General features: G+C 32.4%; 5 protein-coding genes across 6 annotated transcripts in view; 1 reads left to right on the top strand and 4 right to left on the bottom strand.

The window, feature by feature from the left end:
* The window catches only part of LOC108751292 (DNA polymerase alpha subunit B), a 13,663-nt gene extending 5,438 nt beyond the window's left edge, over positions 1-8,225 (bottom strand). The window contains exons 1-2 of the mRNA XM_018491386.1: positions 8,054-8,225; positions 7,204-7,430 (exon numbers count right to left, since the gene is read on the bottom strand). Of these exons, the coding sequence (XP_018346888.1) occupies positions 7,204-7,430; positions 8,054-8,132 (306 nt within the window). The 5' untranslated portion in view covers positions 8,133-8,225. The remainder of the gene's footprint in view (positions 1-7,203; positions 7,431-8,053) is intronic.
* Positions 8,226-10,212: 1,987 nt separating this feature from the next.
* LOC108751260 (dipeptidyl peptidase 3) lies at positions 10,213-14,218 on the bottom strand. Of its 2 annotated transcripts, none has more exons than XM_018491346.1 (4): positions 14,152-14,218; positions 12,504-12,801; positions 10,640-12,401; positions 10,213-10,522 (listed from the first exon to the last, which is right to left on the bottom strand). In XM_018491346.1, exons 2-4 carry the CDS (start codon positions 12,780-12,782, stop codon positions 10,368-10,370), a joined length of 2,196 nt encoding a protein of 731 aa, XP_018346848.1. In that variant the 5' UTR covers positions 12,783-12,801; positions 14,152-14,218; the 3' UTR covers positions 10,213-10,367. The 2 variants fall into 2 exon arrangements, with proteins under 2 accessions (XP_018346848.1, XP_018346847.1); XM_018491345.1 differs by lacking the exon at positions 14,152-14,218 and adding an exon at positions 13,774-13,934.
* A 715-nt stretch (positions 14,219-14,933) lies between these two features.
* LOC108751265 (protein FAM50 homolog) lies at positions 14,934-16,826 on the top strand. Its single transcript, XM_018491351.1, has 5 exons — positions 14,934-15,065; positions 15,250-16,034; positions 16,147-16,301; positions 16,391-16,503; positions 16,598-16,826. Exons 2-5 carry the CDS (start codon positions 15,332-15,334, stop codon positions 16,716-16,718), a joined length of 1,092 nt encoding a protein of 363 aa, XP_018346853.1. The 5' UTR covers positions 14,934-15,065; positions 15,250-15,331; the 3' UTR covers positions 16,719-16,826.
* Positions 16,827-17,069: 243 nt separating this feature from the next.
* On the bottom strand, positions 17,070-18,933 carry LOC108751272 (uncharacterized protein C15orf41 homolog). Its single transcript, XM_018491362.1, has 6 exons — positions 18,783-18,933; positions 18,488-18,592; positions 18,256-18,386; positions 18,079-18,158; positions 17,883-17,932; positions 17,070-17,600 (listed from the first exon to the last, which is right to left on the bottom strand). Exons 1-6 carry the CDS (start codon positions 18,878-18,880, stop codon positions 17,213-17,215), a joined length of 852 nt encoding a protein of 283 aa, XP_018346864.1. The 5' UTR covers positions 18,881-18,933; the 3' UTR covers positions 17,070-17,212.
* A 416-nt stretch (positions 18,934-19,349) lies between these two features.
* LOC108751264 (BRCA1-associated RING domain protein 1-like) lies at positions 19,350-22,238 on the bottom strand. Its single transcript, XM_018491350.1, has 8 exons — positions 22,068-22,238; positions 21,681-21,869; positions 21,464-21,623; positions 20,843-20,923; positions 20,567-20,763; positions 20,269-20,484; positions 20,073-20,182; positions 19,350-19,921 (listed from the first exon to the last, which is right to left on the bottom strand). The coding sequence occupies exons 1-8, from the start codon at positions 22,136-22,138 to the stop codon at positions 19,425-19,427; spliced, it is 1,521 nt and encodes a 506-aa protein (XP_018346852.1). The 5' UTR covers positions 22,139-22,238; the 3' UTR covers positions 19,350-19,424.
* Between the last annotated feature and the right edge of the window lie 475 nt (positions 22,239-22,713).

A 22,713-nucleotide genomic window follows, 5' to 3' on the forward strand; every position in this document is an offset into this window, starting at 1 on the left:
TAATTCTACGTGAATTCCACGGCGAAACGAGACTTTCTGTCGCCAGTCCATCCGCAAGGACAAGTTTGTCTTACGAAATACATTGATATAATATACAGATAACGATATACTTGGTGACACACACATTCGGCACACATTGGAGGTGCTTCCGATACAGAGATAGATTGCCGTAGACGAGTATGTATCTAGTCACGAAATGATAAGACGCACGTGCACCACATCCACACTCGTCTATGGAATTACTCTCTTTCTCCGTCTTCGGATGATAACTTATTTCATTCCTAGTGTTCCACCTATAATAGCGATAATCTCGTCGATTAAACGAATCGCTCGCGAGAGAAATCTCATCGAGGAAGATCAATCTGTCTAAATCGGTTGTTCACGGAGGAAACTCCAATGTGCAGAAATAACCAGAAAGGCTTTTGAAGGAGGTGACACGATGCTCCTCGGGGGAATCTTTGATTTCCCTCCAAAACGATGGCTGCGATGCTCGAACGTGCTTAATGAGTGTGGATCTAGTCACAACTTTATCGACCGTGCACTAGACCGCCACTCATTCGGCAAATTCGAAAAGAATCTTTTCCCGCGTGGATCTCCCTTTCCAGCATTTTTCTTCGGGGGAGGGAAGAAGGCAGGGAACCGACTGATGTTGCAAACGGTTGCCGTGCGCGCGCGAGAATACGAGGAAGAATACGACGTTGGTTGCCATTGTACAGAGGTTAACTGCGATTAACCTGGTCGCTCTTAACGTCCACCCTGTATTACGCATTGTTTCAATCAAGTTCAGAGACGATCCCGCTCGTCCGCGTCCGACGCCGTCCGATCTCTCCGAATCGGAGTCGCTCCGTTCAGACGCATGCGCTTGCGAGTAAGCTTGTTCGCACGTGACACGTTTCCTCTCGCTCTACCCTTCTTCCTTTTTTTTTTCTTCTTCTTTCGCCGTACGCATAGTCTGTTCTTTGTAGCTACTCTACGTTATATTTTCTGCACTCAAAATAAAACAGGGAATCGATTATGTATCTCAAAACGAGGTAAAAATTACGAAAGTAGATAAATTCATTATATATTGATCAATAAATATTCTAATAAATTCACTTACTTTTGTCATTTTCACCTCGTTTCAAGATACACAATTAATCTCCAGGTAATTAAATGTCGGAGAGAGAGAGAGAGAGAGAGAGAGAGAGAGAGAGAGAGGGCGGGGGCAACAAATTTGGAATAACAAGGAAATGAACTGAAGAAAGCTCGAAATAAACTTTCGAGAAGAAAACGATCTTTTCCAGCTTCAATTTAAAACTAATTTTTCTTCGATGAAACGTAAAAAGTATTCTATAAACAAAGATAATAGAACATAATAGAATCCGAGCTGCTACTTTTTCATTATTCTTAGAGAAACGCACATTAAAATTTACATTGAAATTTTTCTTCAATAATAAAAATATATACTTATATGACCATGTCTATCATTATATATACTCTACATGCTTTTACATAATTATATTTAGGAAATAAGACAGTACGATCTGGACATTATTTCTTCAGAAACGTAGAGATTCTTTCTTAATTCGAATATTCTAGGCAGAAAGCAGAAAAGAAATCAACTCTGACAATTAAACAAATCATCTTGGATAAAAAATAAGAAACAATTTTGTATTCCTCAGGTAGCAATATTGCAACGTTACAATGTATTAATAAAATAAAATAGATATATTTAATATTTATAAAAACAAAAACGAGAAAATTTTAGTGCAGATCCCCCAGGTATCTCATGGAGCATTCCAATAATATTACAACAATACAGTTAGAATGTTCCATGATCCTGAAGAACTAAAACTTTCGTTCGCTTTTCAAATATTAAACATATACCTATTTTACTTTGTTAGATGCAACGTTGTTCCAATATTGTTGAATACAAAAGACTTTACACATTCCATGTTACCTGAGCCACAGTACAGCAATGAAGTCTTTTGTTTCGTTACAATAATACTTCTGGAATGTTCTTTGCTACCCGAGGGATTAAACTAAAACTTTCCTTCTCGCTTTTGCCAAATATCAAACAATACATCTAATTTACCTTAAATACAAAGAATGTACATTACTTCAGTCATCAAAAAACAGATCTGAAGTCGAATATGTAAAACAAAATTACTTCGTCTCCTTTTTAAGGAATCGTTCTTCAAAATCTGAACACTGCTTGTCTTATTTGTTTGATTTAACTTTCCTATTAGTTCTACAATTTAATAAGACAACGGACAGTACATTGTTATATACTCGAATGTCTCTGCGAGGGCAAAACAAGATTCTTAATCAATATTGACAAACTAATATTAGTGAACAAACAGTAACGTTAGTAAACAGATTTGAAATGTAAAGTCAGCAAACAAAGAAATAGTCTAGACACTTCCATTTAATATAAGTAAATTTCACAAATACTCTCATCTCTTATATAAAGTGATAAAGTGATAATTACTTGAATATTAAAAGTATTAAATGTACTAACACAGACTTATTAAAAATGTGCTTCATCAGAAAAATATTGCAACAAACATTTGAATCTTTTCAGATCCGAATAAAAAATAAAATTTTACTATTTTTTTCTTTAATTTGCATAAACTATTAGTTTATCAACAATCACATATAAAAAAAACTGCAGATTAATCAAACAATTCAAATAATATTCATGATATACATTTACTTCTTTTTAAAACGAAATGAAATTACAAAAGTGAACAAATTCATCAAGTGTTGCTTAATGAAGTTATAAATATTCTAGTAAATTCTCTAAAATGGGCCTCCAGATCCAAGACGAACAAATACATAGGAGCTACTTACGAAAAAAAGGCTTACACTCGTTTTAATGTCCACTATCGTAAGTCGACATCTCACTCCAATACTCTCGCCAATGTCTCGATTATCCTTCACATCTCTCGATCCGCTGCTTTACGACATATCATGTCGCCGACCAACCGACCCGTTGCAACATCCATTCGAACATCCGCGAATATCGATCCATCTCTCGTCCAAGTCACGCGGCATGAAGACCAGGAGACGAAAAAAACGCGCGACGAGCCGAAAGCCGTGCGGGCGAGGGAAGAGATTGGAACAGTTGTTGTTCAATTGTGGTTAATTGATGGAGAGACAGCAACGGGAGCGCGCGAGCGCGCGAGGAACCCGTCGGTCAAATGCGATATCGCTAGGCACAAAGTTATTCGCGTAACTTATCGGCGGGAACGCGCGTTTCTCGACGATTCCACAGCGATCCGATCGAGGAGAAAGTGCACGGAGCGAATGCCGACAAAAGCCGACCGGGGGTTTTGTGCCGTCAGTGAAAGGTCCGCTGGGAAATTTCGACCCTTCAACGCCGTGAGGTAGTCAAAAAGATCGTCCAAGAATGAGAAAGAAGGCCAGAGAAACTTGTTTTCCTTCTTACAAAAACTTCTTCAGTAAATTCCGAGTTTATACGCTAAAAGCAAAAGGAATAAAAAGTATGTACTTGTCGATAATTTTTAAAGAAATAAATATTAGTAAAATTAATTGAATAAAAAATTTAGGGATTTCTTTAAGAAATTATATCCCGTTGTGTGTTGGAGATTCACGTCGCGAATAACGATTACAATTTTAGCGCCGATAAAAGTCAAATATCAAAAGTACTACGTTTTCAATATTTTACTGCAATATGAAATATTAAAAATATTATATTTTGTGATCTTTAATGATAGAATTCAAATCCCACCTACAACATTAACGTCCGTTACCAACGTAGATTAACTTTAATCCCGATTTAATTTGAAATTCATCTTTTTCTAAAAATTAGAAAAGAAATTCTAAGAATTTTTAGAAACGGATGAAGAGTAAGTTGAATCAGGATTAATGTATTAAGTTGTAATTCTAAGTCCTAGTTTCTCACCAATGCAAGATTAACTTTAATCTCGTTTCAATTTACTGTCTAAAACCTTTAGAATAAATTAGGTCTGTTCTTTTTAGCTGAAATTTTTGCATGGTTCATCTTTCTTCCTTTTCACTCCATGTTGAAGAAAAAAAGAGAAAAGATGAACCATACAAGTTCAGTTAAAAATAAATTCCTCTGTTATTCTAAATAGCGAAATCTCACTCTTAAGGATTAAAAATGGAGTTTCTCTTTCTCAAGACTGGCTCAATTTTTATTCTTTAGAGTAAGATTCTACTCCAAAGAATTTACAGAGTATTCTTTATTTTATTAAATTCTAAGAATTGGTTCCAACAATAAAAATTAACTTTAATCTCGATTTGACTTATTTATTATATCTTTTTCTAATTCTTAGAATTAAAAAATGATAAAAAGGAAGTTTAAACCGAGATTAAAATTAATCTACATTGATGAGGAAACGAGTATTATTCTTAGAATTCAAATGAGATAAATAATGAATAAATTAAACCAATATCAAAATCAATCTTACCTTGATGAAACCAAGTCTTAAGCCAGTTTCCAAGGTTAATTTTAATCTTCAATTAGCTCTTTATCTTTTCCTAGTTCCAAGAATTAGAAAAAGATAAAAATCAATTGAACCAAAATTAAAATTAAATCACATTTGCGGAAACGCGTAATTATATCGAATAATTAACATTAAAAAACTTCTATTCTCATACAACAATGAGTTTTTTTTCCAATTATCCAACGCGAGTTCTCTGTGTCCAGAATCCAATCCACAAAATCGATATCGAGTAGAAAGGGAAGCACCGAGGTTTGTTTGTTCAGTATTCTTTGTGTTCTTATCCTCTCTTTTTCTCTCTCTCTCTCTCTCTCTCTCTCTCTCTCTCTCTCTCTCTCTCTCTCTCTCCGGTATACCTAATTACACTCTAATTATACACCTACTTCCCTCGGAGTGGAAAAAGCAGCGCGTTCTCTGCAAAGAACAAACTACGAGGATGCCTTTATCGTTCGTTGTCGGCGCAACAGGTTGTAGCGTTGCAGCGGCGCGAATCAACAGGATTCGTCGAAGCCAACGGTCGTCGCACTCGCGTCCGCGCGACGCGGCGCTTCTTCTCACGCATGCGCGCGCGCTCGCGCGCTCGCGAGCGATCGCGACGCGAAGAATGATCGTGCGGAATCGAAGCTTCGATCCTCCCGCTTCCTTCCGAAATTTCTCCGCTGGATCTCGATCCTCCACTCGCGTGGATTTGAGCGTATGGATGCGCGATCGGCGGGACTTGCTCGTTGCTTACTCGCGAGCTTCTCGCTCAAGCCGAAACCGAACCATCATGGCCGTCGTTATCGCTTCGTGTCTCCTTTCCCACACCATCACGTCAACGTAATCGTCGACGTCGCGTGAACAACGCTCTCCTTAAGCCGTCGATTTGCGTTTTCCCGCGCAATTCCGAGACGATCGCCGCATGAAAAGTCCAATTCTCCGAAGGGCCGGTAATCTCACTCGCGGAGACGCGATTGTCGGACGCCGATGGCGGTGACGCGTTGTTGCCCGACGCCATCGAGAGATACCGAGCTCGATATCGCCACGCCGACCAATACCGAGTGTAACGCGATCGCCGAGGTGCGTATCAATTTGACGAATCGTCGAACAGCCGGGGAACGTGGATCGCGCGTGATTATCTATCGGCACTGACAAAGTGACGAGACGCGCGACTAAATACGAGAGAACAAACGACGAACCGACAAACGACGCGCCGGAGTCCTTGAAAACTGAAATCGTGCCCTTCGAAAGAGATCTGCTCGGCTCGCTAAAGAGAGAGAGGAGGGAGATAGAGGAAGAACCTTCCCCCTCCCTCCCTCTCTCTAGTCGCTGGAACAGCGCGCTCTTCGTCCTCGTTCCGCCAATGGAAACGGGTTGCCCTCCCCCCTTCCCTCCTCAGGGAGATCCTTCGTGAAGAGAGTCACAAATGTGGAGCGACGTGAAAGGGGCGGGAGAAAAAATCTACCTGAGCGATTTTTCTGGCGGGAATTACAGTGCCACCACGCGAGATTCTCTAACGCTGTTTCAATCGCTTTTTTTTTTCTTTTTCGATACCGCCGAAAGATAAGTTTGAAAAATTCTTCGAACCGACGAAAAATGCAGCGCGATATCGTGAATGGAATGTGAAATTTATACAGAATTTACGTTTTGTACGGAGGATCCATCACGAACAATAAAAGACAATGTTGACAGTAGATAGATATTTAGGTATTTGAAGGGTCTGCTGAAACAATAATGCTATTCGCAAGGTCGAAAGTCTCTTAAGATAAAGAAGAAATTTTTGAAAAGATTTCAAAAGGAAAGTAAGATCGATTCAGGTAAATATTTATCTTGAATGATTTATGACGTTGATTTAGAACGAATAATAAAATACTTGGAAGCATTCTGTTTTTTTTTTTTTTCGAGAAAAGAAATTAATATTTTTTAAGTAGGTACTCTTCTCCAAAGGCTATTGAGCGAGAAATATTTCAAGAATTTTTCTAGATTTTTCAGGAATCTGTATTATGCTGCCAACAATTGTCTTGCGTGTTGTTCATGTATTTTTAAATTGTCAAGAAATATTAAAATAAATTATAATCTAAATAAATTATTTGCTAAAAATATGTATACTTTTTGACAAGCAATCTCTTCAATCTCACACTTGGTCACAAATATTTCGAAGAATTTTTTAGATTTTTCTAGTTTTAGATTTTTTTACAATTTGTACTATCAATTTTTTTTGCTTCTCGTATTTTATTCGTATAATATATCTTAAATTTTAAAGTAATATTAAAATAAATTACAACTATAAAGTCAGAAATATGTATATATTTTTGACACAGTCCCCTCAATTTTATATTCAGCATTTTATATTCAAATACAATTTTATATTTAATTCAGTATTTTATATTCAATTTTATATTCAAATATTTCAAAAATCTTCTCTACATTTTTATATGATTTTGCACTATTCTGCCAACATTTCTCAGATTCATTGTTTATTTATTCTTAAATTTTAAGTCAAGAAATATTAAAATAAATTCTAATTATAAAGTCAAAAATATATACAGTTTTGAGACAAATACTCTCTAATTTTCAATCTATTTTGAATAAACGAATTTGAATAATCATTATAATTTATATAGACTGTGAAAACATTATAGGATTTGACTATATATTAGGTAAATTATCTCCAACTGGAGCTTTGAGTTTAACAACTTATCATACCTACTTTTTATATAAAATTGATGTAAAGAAAACAATTGTAAAAACTCACTTTAGACGATGGTCCACTTTCAGTACAGCCATACATGCTGAGTACATCGTCGTTTTCATTGTAATGTGGTTTTTTCAATTTGTAATCCTTCTTTAATATCAGATGTTCCATCTTAATCAGATTGTCAATAGTAGGCTGGATATCCGCATCGTTATTGACGCAAAATGTAAGCCACAATTCTGTAAGCTTATCCAGGTCCACATCGTAATTGTCGCAGAATTCAAAACCTATGTAATACATATCAGTAAGAAACTAATTCCAATCAAAAGTATCGTTTGCTTCTCGATTAAAAATATTTGTGAATCTTAAATATTTCTATTATTCTAAAATTATATTATTTTAAAATTCTATTCTACAAATCCAGATAAACAAAGGAACTTCTCTTTTGACTTCGAGTTCAAGTTTCGAGTAACATTGTTTAATTTTAATCGCGCATTTAACTTAAAATTCTTTTTATTTCTTGTTACAAAACTAAAATTAAAAAGAAAATTTAAAAGATTAAGTTTAGTTACAATGAAAATTAATTGCCATTAATAATAGTAGCGTTCTTTTAAATCGTTTAAGTATTTATTTGTAGCGAACGTAAAGTGAAGGATTTCTCGGTTTCAAAAGTGAGGTTATACGAGAACGAAAGTCTGGATATCAATTTTAATCACATATGAAATGTTTTTGTTACAAAAGATATATTCGTTTGACCATTCGATGCAATTCAAAGTTACAACTCTACCTTCAGTACAATCAAAATTAAGTTTTCAACGAGATCCGGATAAGTCGAGACAAGACATGATTTTAAGAAAAGATTTTTGACATTAGAGTTGAAAGAATTGCTGTAAATCTTGAAAGTACTTACATTTATCGAGAACGGCATCATTCTTGATTTCACACCCTAAATCCAGGAACAATTTCCGCAAAGATTCCTTGTCTTCCATTTTGAAGTACTTCGAAACACTTGGGTCCACCACACGTTCCTTGTTGCTTATTGCCGCCAAAAAGTTGAGTTTTCAGCAATTTTCAGTTTCGGATTTAACAAGATGTAGCATGGAGTATAGATATATATATATATATAGAGAGTATGATACAGACTTAGTTGCAGATGGACTTTTATGCGCGTGCGACGTGCAAAAAGTGCGAACAACACGAACAGATCTATTTGTATTGTTTGCACTTTTTACACCTAGAATCGTTGCTTTTTCTTTTTACTGCCCGATACATGTTTTTATTTCGTTTTAAATCGTTTCAAATGCTGAACTTTAGAAAATTTCAAACAACACAAACAAATTTATACATAAAATGAATACTATTGTCTGAAACGCAATATAGTTCTGTTCTTGATTGGCACATTTCGTTCAATCCAGAAATAAATGTGTAGACAGACAAAAATTCTAGTAGTACTGAATACATCCAATCAGATTTTAAAGAAAAAGAGGGAAGATCAAAAATATAAAAATGTTCAATCATCAAGTTGTATAAAGTTCATACTTTGTAGGTGAACCTTTTGTATTTTTTATTTTTCTTTTTCCTTAAAATTTGATTAGGTATCATTCATTTTTCAAATTCAGAAGTATAAGGCTCAGATTTCAGACATAATGAAATGAATAAAGAGGACAACAGATTTCAATGTATTATAAAAACTAGAATACACGGTTTTTAATAAATTGAAATCTGTTATTCCTTGTTTTTCTTATTCCTTTCATTGTGTTTGAGCTCCAATATGATTACGAAAAACAGATTTAAATAGATTTTGTCTATATGAAGAAATAAGTATAATAACTAAAACTTTAAGTACTTGTTCAATTGGCTGATGATTCAAATGATGAACGTCAAAGATCTAAGTATTAATTAATTGCAATATTTATACGTTATTATGTTTATTTAACGTTTCATACATTGATTACAAATCACTTTGTATATTATTTAAAATACTTGTATATTATTTATAATACAATTAGACTTACAATGTTTCAACTTGTATTTATAAAGTAATTGTATATTCATATATAACGTATAGATATCTTTATATTACATATGCAAGCTCGGAATATTTCCAATTGTAAGACTGGTATTCAAAATCGATTCTTATATTTATAAGGACTATCTTAAATACAATCTTAAGATGTGATCAGAATATTAAACTTTCTGTTCAAACAGAAGTTTAATATTCTGATTATAAAAAAAAATGTAATTATAAAATAATATTTTATCTCATACGTGGATATTGCAATATTGTTATATTAGGCCTTCTTTGTTAAAATAAAATTTTTTTTTTTTTTTCATTATTAAATGTATGTACTTAATACATATTACTCTTCTTCTTCTTCTTATCTTCTATTGGATTTTATGATTCGCTTCAGTGGATTAAATTACCACAATTTCTTTGAATTTCTCCAGTGACTTGTCTAACATGTTACTCAAATAAATGTAAACAAAAATACTGTGGATCACATGATGATCCATATGGCATGATGATAAAGTCACAAAATTGGCCCAGTAACGTCAATACGAAACGTATTCATGATCTTGAAATAAGAATCGACTATGAATATCGGCATAAATACATCCTCTCGTACTTATCTAAAGACATTCAGCGCTAAATTAGCTGTCCATAAGTCTTGAACAGGACAAATAATTTAGTGACGAATATCACGCTAGAATGTCGTGGAATATGGATCACAATATGATATAATCTGCAATCATACAGCTTTAAAAAAAATTTAATTGACACGCACCATATATACACATTCAATCCTGAATAATCAATGGTCACGTTTAGTAGAATATTAGAAGTTTTTTTGCTAAAATAGGACTATTTCTCTAGAATAATTAGATCTAAAAATCCAATTGTAAAACGCTTATTTAGTCATTGCTATTTGAAAATATTAAAAATTTGTGCAAAAATTTAGTAGCCCATTTTTTTTGCATACGAGTATATTTATATTAACTTAAAATGTTTATTCACACTTTTTCATTGATTTTTTTTCACTGGTCGCATTGAATCTAAAATGAAAATCTAATGAAAACGCGACCATTGATACTTTAGTAAAAAATAAAGCGTAAAAAAGTAATATTTCTGAACATGTAACATCTGCTGTTCTGGTAAATAGCCAGACACGAAAGAGCATACAGAGTTATATGAAATTTTTAACGATTTAGTTTGGACAAATATTTTAATATTCCGACTCAAAATGTTGTTTGTCTTTTTCCCAGAGTTCTATCAACGTTTCAGATACGTCTAAACTTGGGAATCTTTCTATCCATGATTGAATAAGCCCCGCGAACGACGGCTCATAATTTTTCAGTATCACATTATTAGAATCAAGGTCTAAAACAAATAAAAAAATTAGATTTATGAAAATATCATATAAGTATACATAAGTACATGGATAATACAAATATTTAAAGAATAGCAATAATGTATAAGATTTTCTTTGATACAAACCGTCAATAAATGTATTTGATTGAACGAAGATCTTCCTTGGTTCTTTGCGAGACAGGATTAAGTCCCTCCAGCTACCCCATGGATATGGTCCGTTTTCAGGTACCTCGCTGTATCTGTCGTACATTTTCTTAGCTGACTCAAAGTCTCCCATACTCTTATAAACTTGCAGCTTCAGGAGAAAATCTCCGACGGCTTTTTTGCCGACCGTGAAGATTTTGCTTCGATCGACAGTTATACGGAGGTTGGTTCCTTCCTCAGTTTCGACAACATTGACGAAATCCTGACCTGCTTCCAGGCACACTCTGAGCAGGACATAACGCGCTTGAGAGTGAGCTTGAGACCACGTTTGCGTGGACGGTTGATACATCTCGAAAGCCTTTGCAAAACCACTCCACAGCAGAGATAACCAGTTCACGTAGATTATATCCTCCGCTACCTGTCCCTCGTGACCGAATATTTTCATCGTTTCTTTCTCCAAGCTCAAATAAAGACCGACTGCCTCCGCCCTGCACTCCTCGTATGTGGATCCCAGAGAGCCGAACTTAGAATCGTAAGTCTCTCCTTTCAAAAAGAATTTGTCTATCTTACCACCAGTAAGAGGATTTATCACAGTGTCATGATCAAAGTTGTATATATCCGGTCCCATCTGTTTAAATAATTTACCGGTACCATGACCGAGAAGCTCGTGAAGACCAACTTGCACCTCAAAGCTATCTACCCTATACTTATGCATCAACGCTTGATCAGCATCAGATAAAAATGGAATCGTACGGACATCCTTCAAATGAGCAGGTATAACATTTCCTAACGATACATTTTTAAAGCCTTCGGATTGTCTAATTTCATCGTAATTTGGGATGTTTATTCCCGACGGAATACTAGAACCTGCGAATGTTAGAACGTCTAAGGAGGTAAAATCCGGTCTCAAAAATGTGTCCTTCTCGAAATCCTTGTTCCAAGGCAGCTTGGGGATAAATTCTTCGGCTCTGTTGACTAGTGTAGCGAATTTCTCAGACATTTGTCTATTCACCATCGCTACAAAGCCTTCGAATTCTCCTCGTTGACCTGCGGGATCTCGATACGTCTCAATGAAGCCGATATAGGTTTCGATAGACGGTCCTTTATTCTTTATCCAAAGACGAGAACCATCCTTATGATCGTCTAAAGATCCTGTTTTAAAATGTTCGATGTATTTTTCCAGCATATTTTTTTCAGTCTGGTTCGACGCGTACTCCTTAGCTTTCTGAAGGTTTTCCACAACAGGCACCAAGAGTTTGCTGTAATCTCCTCTTGTAATTTTAAACTTGGCATTTTCGAATGTTTCCTCGGGCAGTGTTACTTTAGGATTATCTGACGTCTCTACTGATGCTAATTTGATTTCATACATATTAATATTATCGTTACTTGCGGGATCTTTCACTACTGTCTTGAAACATCTTGCGTTACAGGATTCTAATCCTTTATGTTGCATGAATGCATTGACTTTGTCAGCATCTTCTTTAGTACAGTTTGCAGAGAAATAAGTTGTGATACCTTTGTCACCCAATCCCAATGATTTTAATTTACCCTTTAAGGAAAACATGGGTTCTGATATTTTATTCCATAGATCTTGCATCTCCTTAGAATTAGTCTTGTAAGCTTTTGAAGATTTTATTATTGCCTCCAATAAACCTTTCGGAATATTGGGGATAATTTTAGTATCGCCCATGGCCTTATAGTTGCCTGCATTTGCAAAAATCCCAGAACTGTAAACTAAGAAAGCCTGAAAAATAAAAGTCGTTATGTGAATGCTAACTTAATAATCTGCAAAATTAAAAAAGAAAAAAAAGAAGAAGCTAAGAAAAGAATAAAGTTTTTCTTATACCATAAATTGCTCCTGAGTAACACCAGCGCGAACTGAAGAGTTTTTTAAGTCTTCGAGAGATTCTGAGAGAAATATTTTTTGCAACAATGCAAATATCAGTGGAGATTCCGGCGATGTCTGTACTAGTACTATCAATCCTCCGTTCCATGCCGCTTGGCTCAAGTAATGAGCATACAATTTTTCCTTTTGTGTCAAAGATTTGAAGGCAGTGTCGCATTCCAGAGCGACAACAGGTTGATCGTTTGGCAAAGTATACAAAGTTTTATCTATATCACTCATTGTGCACTGTTGCTGTATCCTGAAAGAAAAACAAAAAAATATGCTATAGAAATCTATTTAAATTATCTGTGCAACTATGACTTAAAATATCTTGTAAATTTAGTAATCAAATAAGTCCTAAACAATAATCAGTCTGAATTAATTCTGAGATGCTACTGCAGGTGAATTTTTACCCATCTATATTTTGAAAGTTTATTATAATTTTTATTTAATAATACTGTAATAAGGAAATATAAATACATATAGTAATACTGTAATTTTTATTTATTAAAATTTTGAGAGCTTAAAATAACATTTAACCCTGCTTGTCTATTTTATTTAGGTCAATATGATTAAAAAACTCTAAAAAATAAAAATTAAATTTTCACAGAAAAAGATCTTGCATTAATAGGGCCATCAAATATCAAGGGAAAAAAGTTTTTGAACTAAATATTAGCAAGAAAATAAAATACATTTTGGATCAAATAGATCAGTAGAGTTATAAGATTGTTTAATACTAAAGTTTATTTTTTTTTACATTAAAATAATGTTAGTTCAGTTGTTTAACGCCTTGCAACCTAAAGTAGACATAGGAAGTGTAAAAAAAATTCTTTTCCATATGAATGTATTTTCATCTAAAGTAATATTAATATAAAAAAATAGAATAGTATACCCAGATTAATATTATTTCATATCAAAAGTATCTCAAACTTTCTGTTGTTTCTGTACTTGACAGATATAACTTCACTGAGATTAGACCTCAATGTAATAGAACAGTATGAAAGATGATCTTTGTATTTATTTATGACAATGGAAAAGCGACACAAACGACAATTAAATTCTTTTTTTTTTTTATATTTATACTGTGTGAAAAATTGAGTTTGGCGAGTTTCAATCTTGGATATTCAAAAATAAAAAACAACGCGTTTTTAGTACGATATTATGGTTTGATATAGCTCGACAGAACAACTTGAGAGCTCATAATTTAGATTTCACGTCAAATGTAACGCACCGCGAATGCAATCCAATTGAATCTTGAACGATTTTCGTCTTGTGAGCGATCTTCGTAGAGCACGGCAATGTGGAATTAATGGAATGCAGTTTCTTGCAATTCGCGATTAACCTGAATGCAACCGAACCTCGTGACTTCGACATAATACTGAACATCTGAAAAGTCACGAGTGTCAGACAATTGAAATCTATCACGGTAGCAAAGCAATATGGAATAATATCTATGTAATGCCGAATATAAACAGCTTGATTCGTGCGTCTCCAATGAAATGCAGCGAATTATGAACTCTTTGGAAATCTCGAATGGTTATCGTAAGAACATGAGGTTATTGACAAAGTATTAATCAGAGTTTTGAGAAATTTCGGGCTATTCACTTACCAAAGCAATCAAATAGGAGTGAGGGAGATTGCAAAAGAAGCTTTCGTCGGAGGCTTTTATCTTAGACTATATATACCTAGATTAAAAAAGATAAGATAATAATTCGCCCATTATTATAAACGCATATCTGTTATCATGTGGGCATTTTTCGAACGTATGTACAGTATCTAGATATTCGTAAGTCGCGACTGTTCGAGATAATGATTGCTTTATCATTGTTTACGTTATTAATTTGTTATTTTTATATCTAATAAATTTTCTAAATTATTTAGAATACTTACATTTATGTAGTCTCTATATAATTTATAATAATTGTATAATTTTATATTTATCGGCAAACTGTTAAAGTTTTCTATTATCTCTTACAATGATGTTTAATATCTTTATAACAAACCGACTCCAGGCGCAACGAATTAAATTTCCTTGTTGTCATAAATTATAATATTTATTTTACAGAAAATTCCTTTTTTCATAAAAATCTTTTTTCATCAATTTCTGATTAAGTTGAATTAATTAATTAGTTCCAACTGTAAGTAACTTTAATCTCGGTTTAACTTACTCTTTATTTTTTCTAATTCTAGATTAGAAGAAATATAGAATACATTAAATCGAGATTAAAGTTAATTGACGCCATTTGATGCTAAAAATGAGCATCGAGCAATGGAATAACAATTGACGTCAATGTTCTTGTTTTAGGATTTTTAATACTGAACGTTTGCTCCACTGTGCGTACATCTAGAATCTTTCTCACTTCAGCGTGGTCAGAATGGTCAGATGTTTGCAGATGTTTGTGAGAATGCTGAGAATGTGAGCTTGAAAGCTGTGTAAACCTTTGTAAATTTTAACATTTCTCACGATTTTTCGTTTTTTATCGTGTTCAATACATTTTAAATATTTAGAGACTTGCACTGCAGGTAATACATAATGGAAAGTGATATTTATATATGAATTAATATTTCATTATAATTATCGAAACAAACATGAAAATTTTCTAAGAGTATCATAAATTTTGTAATTATAAAACTCTTTAAGTTTAAGTTTTTTAAAAATGAATTTTAGATATTGCATTATATATTAATATAATATATCTTTATCTAGGATTTGGTGGATCTTGTAACAAATTTGATAGAGGAAACTCCTGTATCCCTTATTACTTAAGTAGTAATTATTCTTGTAAAACATGGCACATTACAAAGGAGCAGCCAGTGAAGCTGGCAGAGCCATGCAGCTGATGAAGAAGCGAGAAATTGCACAACAAGAAATAGAACTGCGAAAGAAGAAAATCGAAGATGACTTAAAAATTCATAATATAGAGAATAAGTTTGCGACTCATTACAATGCTGTTGAACAACAATTAAAGACTTCCACAATTGGTTTGGTCACATTAAATGAGATGAAAGCAAAGCAGGAAAATATAGTGAAAGAACGGGAAAGAAAGCTTGCTCAGAAGGAACGAGAAAAAGAACAGGAAAAGGAAAGAGCGTTAGCGGCAAAACAGGCAGAAAAGAATAAACAGAAAAGGCAGATTCAAGCGTTGTCTTTCAATTTAGATGAAGATGAAGACGAAGACGAAGATGAAGATGAAGCTGAAGCTGAAGCTGAAACTGAAGCTGAAACTGAAACTGAAATTTCTGACAAAAACAATGGAGAAAAATCTGTAAAATCAGATGATACTCGATGTAATAAAAAGATAAAAAAAAATCCAGATGTAGATACAAGTTTCTTGCCAGATAGGGAGAGAGAAGAGGAGGAAAATAAACTTAGAGAGGAATTGAGACAAGAATGGGCTAGAAAGCAAAATGCATTGAAGGAAGAAGAGATTGAAATTACATTCAGTTATTGGGATGGATCTGGCCATCGTAGGAGTGTTATAATGAAGAAAGGTAAATATCTTAATGTGATTAGAGAATTATAAAGTTATAAAAATATGTTTTTCTACGTAATTCTACTTCATGAGTTTATTTAAATATTTCCTTTCCTTTTTTTCACACACAGGTAACTCTATCTATCAGCTTCTTCAGAGATGTCTGGAAGTCCTGAGACGTGAATTTAGTGAGCTTAAAACAGTAATGGCAGATCAGTTAATGTATGTCAAGGAGGATCTTATATTACCACATCATTATACATTCTATGATTTTATCGTAACTAAGGTAAAAATATTCAAATAATAAAGCTTATCAAGCAACAACACAATGTTGGTATCTTATTTTAATATGTAATACATTAATGTTGCAATTAGGCACGAGGAAAAAGTGGGCCTTTGTTCACATTTGACGTTCATGACGATATTCGAGTTATGCATGATGCTTCTGTCGAAACTGAAGAATCACATGCTGGAAAAGTTTTACTTAGGTATTCATTAATAAAGAAACAGTTCAATTATATTGTATAATTTCTTTCGCATAATTTTTATTTCTTATAATTTATTATCCTTTTTATATTTTAGATCATGGTACGAGAGGAATAAACACATTTTTCCAGCGAGTAGATGGGAACCCTTTGATCCGACAAAAAGTTATGACAAGTATACAGTATCAGATAAAAACAGGAAGAAAGATAAGATCTGATAGATTTAGATTCAATAAATTGTTCAACATTGATTAAAGAATTCGAATTCAAAGAGAATACTGTACAATATAATGCTGTCGAATCGCTTTACTTCATCGTAATTGATTCACGAGACAGATTGTAAAATAAATGTATATATTTTGTAGTTATGTTTATTTTAAATGACTGATTTTAATTTGTTTAATGCTACAGTAGCATTTAGTTTATTCGATTATGTAACTTAATTAAGATATTAAAAGGAAGACTTGCGAAACTTTGGGGAAAAATATAAAAAGAAAGTATGAATAGTTTAATGACTTGAATATAATTATAATTAATATGAAAATATACAAAATTATACTTTGATTCGTTTCGATAAAATAATCAGCAATAGTATTAAAATATTGATCCAAGATTAGATCGTTTAACATAGATCTATTTACAATTTCAAGCCGAATCATTATCTTAAAGATAATTGTACAAAAATAAATATATTCGATTATGTCGATTATAATCACGTACTATTTGTAGATTTGATACAAGCCGGATCCATGTATGTAATATTTTCGGGAAAATGATCCATTATAATAAACTTCTTCTCAGTCGATTTGGTGAGACAGTCAAGGAATCCAAACCAATAAATGACAAGCCCGAATCCAAATCTGTTCCAATAACTCAAGAATTGTTCCTTCATATACTTTTGATGAACATCCACATTACCAAATCGTGCCTTAGATTCAATCCAGTTTATCACATAACCATTCACCGCGATCGGTACTTCCAATTTAAAATCTGGAGTCTTGTCGTAGCCTCGTAATCGTAAGTGCTCTTCGTTACGAAATGCAATATTTCTTTGTATTAAACAATCTTGAAGCTTAATTTCATATTCTTGTCCTATGCATCTAAAAAAATTTCTCTCTTATGTAAGTTTTGTAATTTGTTAATTTATTTTATTTTTTTATAATTTTATATCAAAAAAATTGAGAAACATAGAAACTATCAGAGCATTTAATAAAAATTAAAAAGTATAAGTTTCTAAGAAATACTCTTTGTTAAATAGTTTCTTTTTTTTTTTTTTTACTTTCCTTATAAAAATAAAGAATTTTACTCCATAAATATCTATAATATTAGAAAATATAGTACAGACGTAAAGTGTGCTAACAGATGTAATGAAGGATACTTACATTCCCATTGCATCAGCTATAGGTCCGTACAGATCATCGTATAACGTACACTGTAAAAAAAATAGTGAGTTTTTTTTCAAGACATAGATTAATAATCAATATGTAGATTAATTTACATTGTAATTAGATACATTAAATTAATAATCAAGATATGTAATTTCTTTTTATGAAATATTATATATCTTAGACTAATTACCAAATAAATTTCATAGGCAAGATCCTTATCATCAATCAGTGTAGTATCCTTAAATAGTTTGGAAATTAGATTCTTTGAAACTGAAATAAAAATTTACATGTCTTTAGAATCCAAAAAGCCTTAAAATTAATTGTGTCCTGCTTGTCATTCTATTAATTATTGATTATTAAGAATTACCATTTGCATTGTCGCGCATACAGTATTTTTCTAAAATATTACGCGCTAATAGAGCTGGTGCAGCGTCAATATCTTTTGCTATCCTTAGCAAAATACCTACTGGCTCTCCGTTCTGCACTGCTTCCAAGTAACTAGGATTTAAAAACAGCAAATTAAAAATAATTGGATTTAAAAAAGTAAATTTTTTCTGATATATGTATAATCGCTTATGATGATTTTAAAGCAATTTTACCTGTCATAATAATTTTTATTGTTTCCAAACAGTCTGACATGATTATTTTTCATTTTCTGTTGTATTTCTAAAGATAAGATGCTGTACAGCGTGTTTGGATGGATGCTATGTAAGAGTAAAAAATCTCATAAGTATTTTAAATAATTCCAAATCGATTAAAAATAATAAGAATATAATTATATTGAATTAGCAAGTTTTTAAAGAGTTTCTAAAGAATATTAATTAATCAGCAAATTATTTAATTTTACTACTTAACCTTCACAATTAATGTCTTAATAAAAAGATAAATTCTTACTCGTTAAATTTCTCCTTTAACACTTTGGCACAATCTCTCGACAGGCCTCGAAAATTACGAATTGTCATCATTATTTCATTATACATTTCGATCTTCATTGTTTAAGATTGTTTACATCGATTATCATAACCTCACTGAAAAGCTCCTGCTGTCATGCGCTTTGACACGTGACATGCAACATTTTGCGCATGCGCATTTTGCGCAGCGGAGTAAATGCAGACACATTATAAATAAAATTACTTTTATTATCTAAATAAAAAATAAGTAGGGGCAACGAATGTTGTCAAAAATTTTGCTGTAAGGAATTCTGTTAATTAAATTAATTATGAATTAATCCTTCCACCATAGTGTCGGATCTATTTAGAGTCCCTCTCTCTCTATATATTATATTATATTTTAATATTCATGTGAATGTGTGCAATAATAACGCACAATACATAATATACAAATTTATTAAAAACCAAACTAATTCTACGTAATACAATAAATGCGTGATACAATAGAAAAAAATATCATTTTTTTGGAAAAATAAACAAAATGTAATAAGTAACAAAATTTTTTCAGGCTTTTAAACTTCGTTTTTCTATTTTTCTTAAAGTAGGGAACTTACTTTTGGATTAATGTGTAAGATCATTTAAACACTTAGCACAATCCCAGGTAAGCTGGATCGACAAGAGTAAATTTTTCGATGCACTCAATAAGCCATACTAACGGCAGACTTTTGATATGTGGCATATTATATTTAATAAGCGGTTCACCTGTCTTTCTACTTGGCACATATATAATATAATGTGTACACTTGTGTAAAGGATGAGATGAATCATTCGCGGTATGGAAAGGTATCACTTGTGATATATCTTTTAGATCTTCTGGATCTGGTTTTCTAGTGAGTACCGTTCCTTCTCCTTCTTTTACAAGTCTTATCAGATTGTCCTTAGTAAATTCTATGTTAGCAATATGATAAGTTGTATTTGCTTGCAAAGCAAAATAAAAAAAACAGTTATTGAATAGACGTGGATTTTGACATTCACTGTTCAGTCTCGCTTTCCTCGGGATACCAGGAGTGGGCGCGCCGTTAACTTCAAACAATTCGAGATCCATATTAGCTATTTCATCCATATCTTCTGCCAGTTGAATCCCTTTAAATGTTAATTCTTTGTAAATATTAATTTTGTATCGCTTAAATTTTTATTTAGACATAACAATTTTACATAAATATAATTGTTATTGTAATATATTTGAGCAAACAATTCACAGTATAAAATTCATTATAAGTATATTTTATCTTACACTCGCTATTGAGAAGCCAATTCCCACAAACAATTGAGAATAAAACATCAAGTGTCAATGTTGTAATATTTTTTTCATTTGTCTCTACTATGACATGTGTAACAGATGGTCTGAAACAAGATTATATTACACTCGTTTGCACTATAAAAAAAAAACCAATGCAATAAAATAATATATAAAAAGAATGAATATGTACCTATACATTGTCAAAATTTTGAATTTATGTTTTGTGGCCACGAGACGGAGCAATTTTTGATTTACAAGTTTTAAATTTGACGCAAGAATCACAAATTTGTCACATCCTGTACGAATAGATTTATCTAGAGTTTGATTAAGGTCCGATACCTTTTCTAACGGAGTTCTAGGTAAATCCATCAGAAGTTGTCGCATCTTTTCTGATTTACAGTAGTCTCTGCATGGTCACATTAAAAGATTATATAATAAAATTATCTTTAGTAAGTATTCTTTGCGGCTACAATAAAATATCTTCATACATAGGTTTTTTACCATACTGATCACATTGATTTCTATCTGCATTATAATGCAACAACAACTTAGCTTCTTCAATTCTGTTACACTTAGCAGCTTCGTGTAGTGGACTTCGATTCTTAAAACCTGTTATATCGGGCAAAGCTTCACAATTCAGTAGCAACTTACATATTTCAGTATATCCAAAACTGACCGCTTCTTGCTGAAATATCATATAGAATAATATATATAATCCAAATTTGACAAGTTTGCAAAAAATATATTGATGTATTTTTTTTTACCAATGGTGTCCAACCAGCATTATCTTTTGTATTAGGATTTGCACCAAGCAACAAGAGATGTTTAACTTGTTCAGCATTTTTCTGTAAAATAATCGTCTCTTGAAACTTTCTTAGAGAAGTAAAAATTATCTTTTAATGTATATAGCAGGGTTGGTAAAAAAAATGTTAAAAAAATATAACATGTGTTTTTTTTAATGCATTTTTAATGTTTTGAATATATTTTGAAATCTAATTTATAATATGCTCTTTGTTTTGTTTCTTGCTTTTTACTTAGTTTTTATTTCTTGCCTTTTTGCTTCTTATTCAGTTTTTTCTGTTGCCTAATATAAAAATCAACAAATTTCAAAAGAGACAAGAAACATGTAAAAAAAATACTATTGTCACTAAGACTGTCACAAAAAAGGAAAAAACACGAGATAAAGAACAAAAAACAAAACACTTTGCAGATTAAAAGACATACCTGAAATATATTTAAAATATCGATTAAACATGTTTGAAATATGTTTAAAACATGTTTTTTAGCAACTCTGTTATATAGTACCCAAGATGTAATAATTAAAGTATTATAAATTATAAATTTTTAAACAAAGCAAAGACAGTATTAGTATTTCATATCCATACCTGCAAGCATGCTCTATGTAATGGTGTTTCTCCTTTGGGATTTCGTTTATTTATATTTTTCATAGGTGTATAACCCTGTTTCTTTGGTATAGGAAGCGTTGCAGATACTGTATTGTCCATTGATATATTAGATGCATCAGTAGTAATGTCCCATATATCTCTAAAATAATTTATTTTTACATTGTTATTTATATAGTTTTATTTAAAAAACTCTAACCTTTTATGAATAATTTCTGCAATAACATCGCAATTTTGTATAAGACTGGATACTAAATGATCAGGTTTTATTTCACTTGGTTGCACTGGTACATCACATCTAATACATTTCGTTGCAGATTTGATACAGCTATGACAAAAGAAATGTCCACAATTTATGAGCCTTACAGGAGAAACTGGTTTAGACCCACTGTATAAAAAAAGTAATCATGTTATATAAAGCATGTATAAAACAATAATAATACTAGATAAAAACATTACATATGTACAAGTATAAAATAGTAAATACAATGTGTGTATGTGTGTGTGTGTATCATATATAAAAAATACATATTGGAACTTGATACCATTGTTAACTATAATAAAATCTCAAATAGTGTAATTATACCATTTCCCGCAAATCAGAACATTTGCGAAATCTTGCAATGCACTAATAGTATTTATCCACGACGTCTCCATGTTTGTAAATTGATTTCTTAAATGTTAGCCGATTGCAATTTTATCCACACATATATCCAAAATATACGTTTTAACCTTTCATTAATTTCTAAAATACAAACAGACCAAATACTTTCCCGCAATCTGCCTGGAGTGTGTTCCAAAACTTCACCTGTCAACTTGGAATATTTGTTATCTTTATTCAATATTCGGTAATCAATAAGGATAAAATGATACTCGAGTGAATTTTCGAACGCGCAACCCTGCATCGACGAGGTAAGGCTATATTCAGCAGCTCAACAGCTATTGAATAAGCGCTATTGATGTATTCTTCCAGATCTAAAATGCTGGTTGGATAATCTAAAAAAATACACCGATGACAGCGAGCGCTCATTTAACTGTTGAGTTCGCTGAACGCAGCCATACGATATTTTATGTATCGTACGTAAAGTTTTTCAAGTCTGTTAATTGGCTGTAAACAGAAAAATCCGAGAATCTCTCTGTCTTACAGCCAATCAACAGGCTTGAAAAGCCATGTCGTACGACACATAAAATATCGGCCATAGTGTTAGTGTAATCGCGCGCGCATGCGTGTG

Source organism: Trachymyrmex septentrionalis, unplaced genomic scaffold (genome assembly GCF_001594115.1).
Source record: "Trachymyrmex septentrionalis isolate Tsep2-gDNA-1 unplaced genomic scaffold, Tsep1.0 scaffold43, whole genome shotgun sequence".
In the NCBI taxonomy this organism is placed as follows: Eukaryota; Metazoa; Arthropoda; class Insecta; order Hymenoptera; family Formicidae; genus Trachymyrmex; species Trachymyrmex septentrionalis.

Coding starts and splice junctions, on each gene's coding strand:
- LOC108751272 (XM_018491362.1), bottom strand. CDS start 18,880: ATGAAGATCGAAATGTATAATGAAATAATGATGACAATTCGTAATTTT. Junction 18,593..18,782: donor TTAAAGGAGAAATTTAACGA/GTAAGAATTTAT, acceptor ACTCTTACATAG/CATCCATCCAAACACGCTGT. Junction 18,159..18,255: donor TATGCGCGACAATGCAAATG/GTAATTCTTAAT, acceptor TTTTTATTTCAG/TTTCAAAGAATCTAATTTCC.
- LOC108751265 (XM_018491351.1), top strand. CDS start 15,332: ATGGCACATTACAAAGGAGCAGCCAGTGAAGCTGGCAGAGCCATGCAG. Junction 16,035..16,146: donor GAGTGTTATAATGAAGAAAG/GTAAATATCTTA, acceptor TTTCACACACAG/GTAACTCTATCTATCAGCTT. Junction 16,504..16,597: donor GCTGGAAAAGTTTTACTTAG/GTATTCATTAAT, acceptor TTTATATTTTAG/ATCATGGTACGAGAGGAATA.
- LOC108751264 (XM_018491350.1), bottom strand. CDS start 22,138: ATGGAGACGTCGTGGATAAATACTATTAGTGCATTGCAAGATTTCGCA. Junction 21,870..22,067: donor GTTCTGATTTGCGGGAAATG/GTATAATTACAC, acceptor TTTTTTATACAG/TGGGTCTAAACCAGTTTCTC. Junction 20,764..20,842: donor ATGCTGGTTGGACACCATTG/GTAAAAAAAAAT, acceptor ATGATATTTCAG/CAAGAAGCGGTCAGTTTTGG.
- LOC108751260 (XM_018491345.1), bottom strand. CDS start 13,928: ATGTTCAGTATTATGTCGAAGTCACGAGGTTCGGTTGCATTCAGGTTA. Junction 12,402..12,503: donor TTACTCAGGAGCAATTTATG/GTATAAGAAAAA, acceptor TTTATTTTTCAG/GCTTTCTTAGTTTACAGTTC. Junction 10,523..10,639: donor ATCAAATACATTTATTGACG/GTTTGTATCAAA, acceptor TATTTGTTTTAG/ACCTTGATTCTAATAATGTG.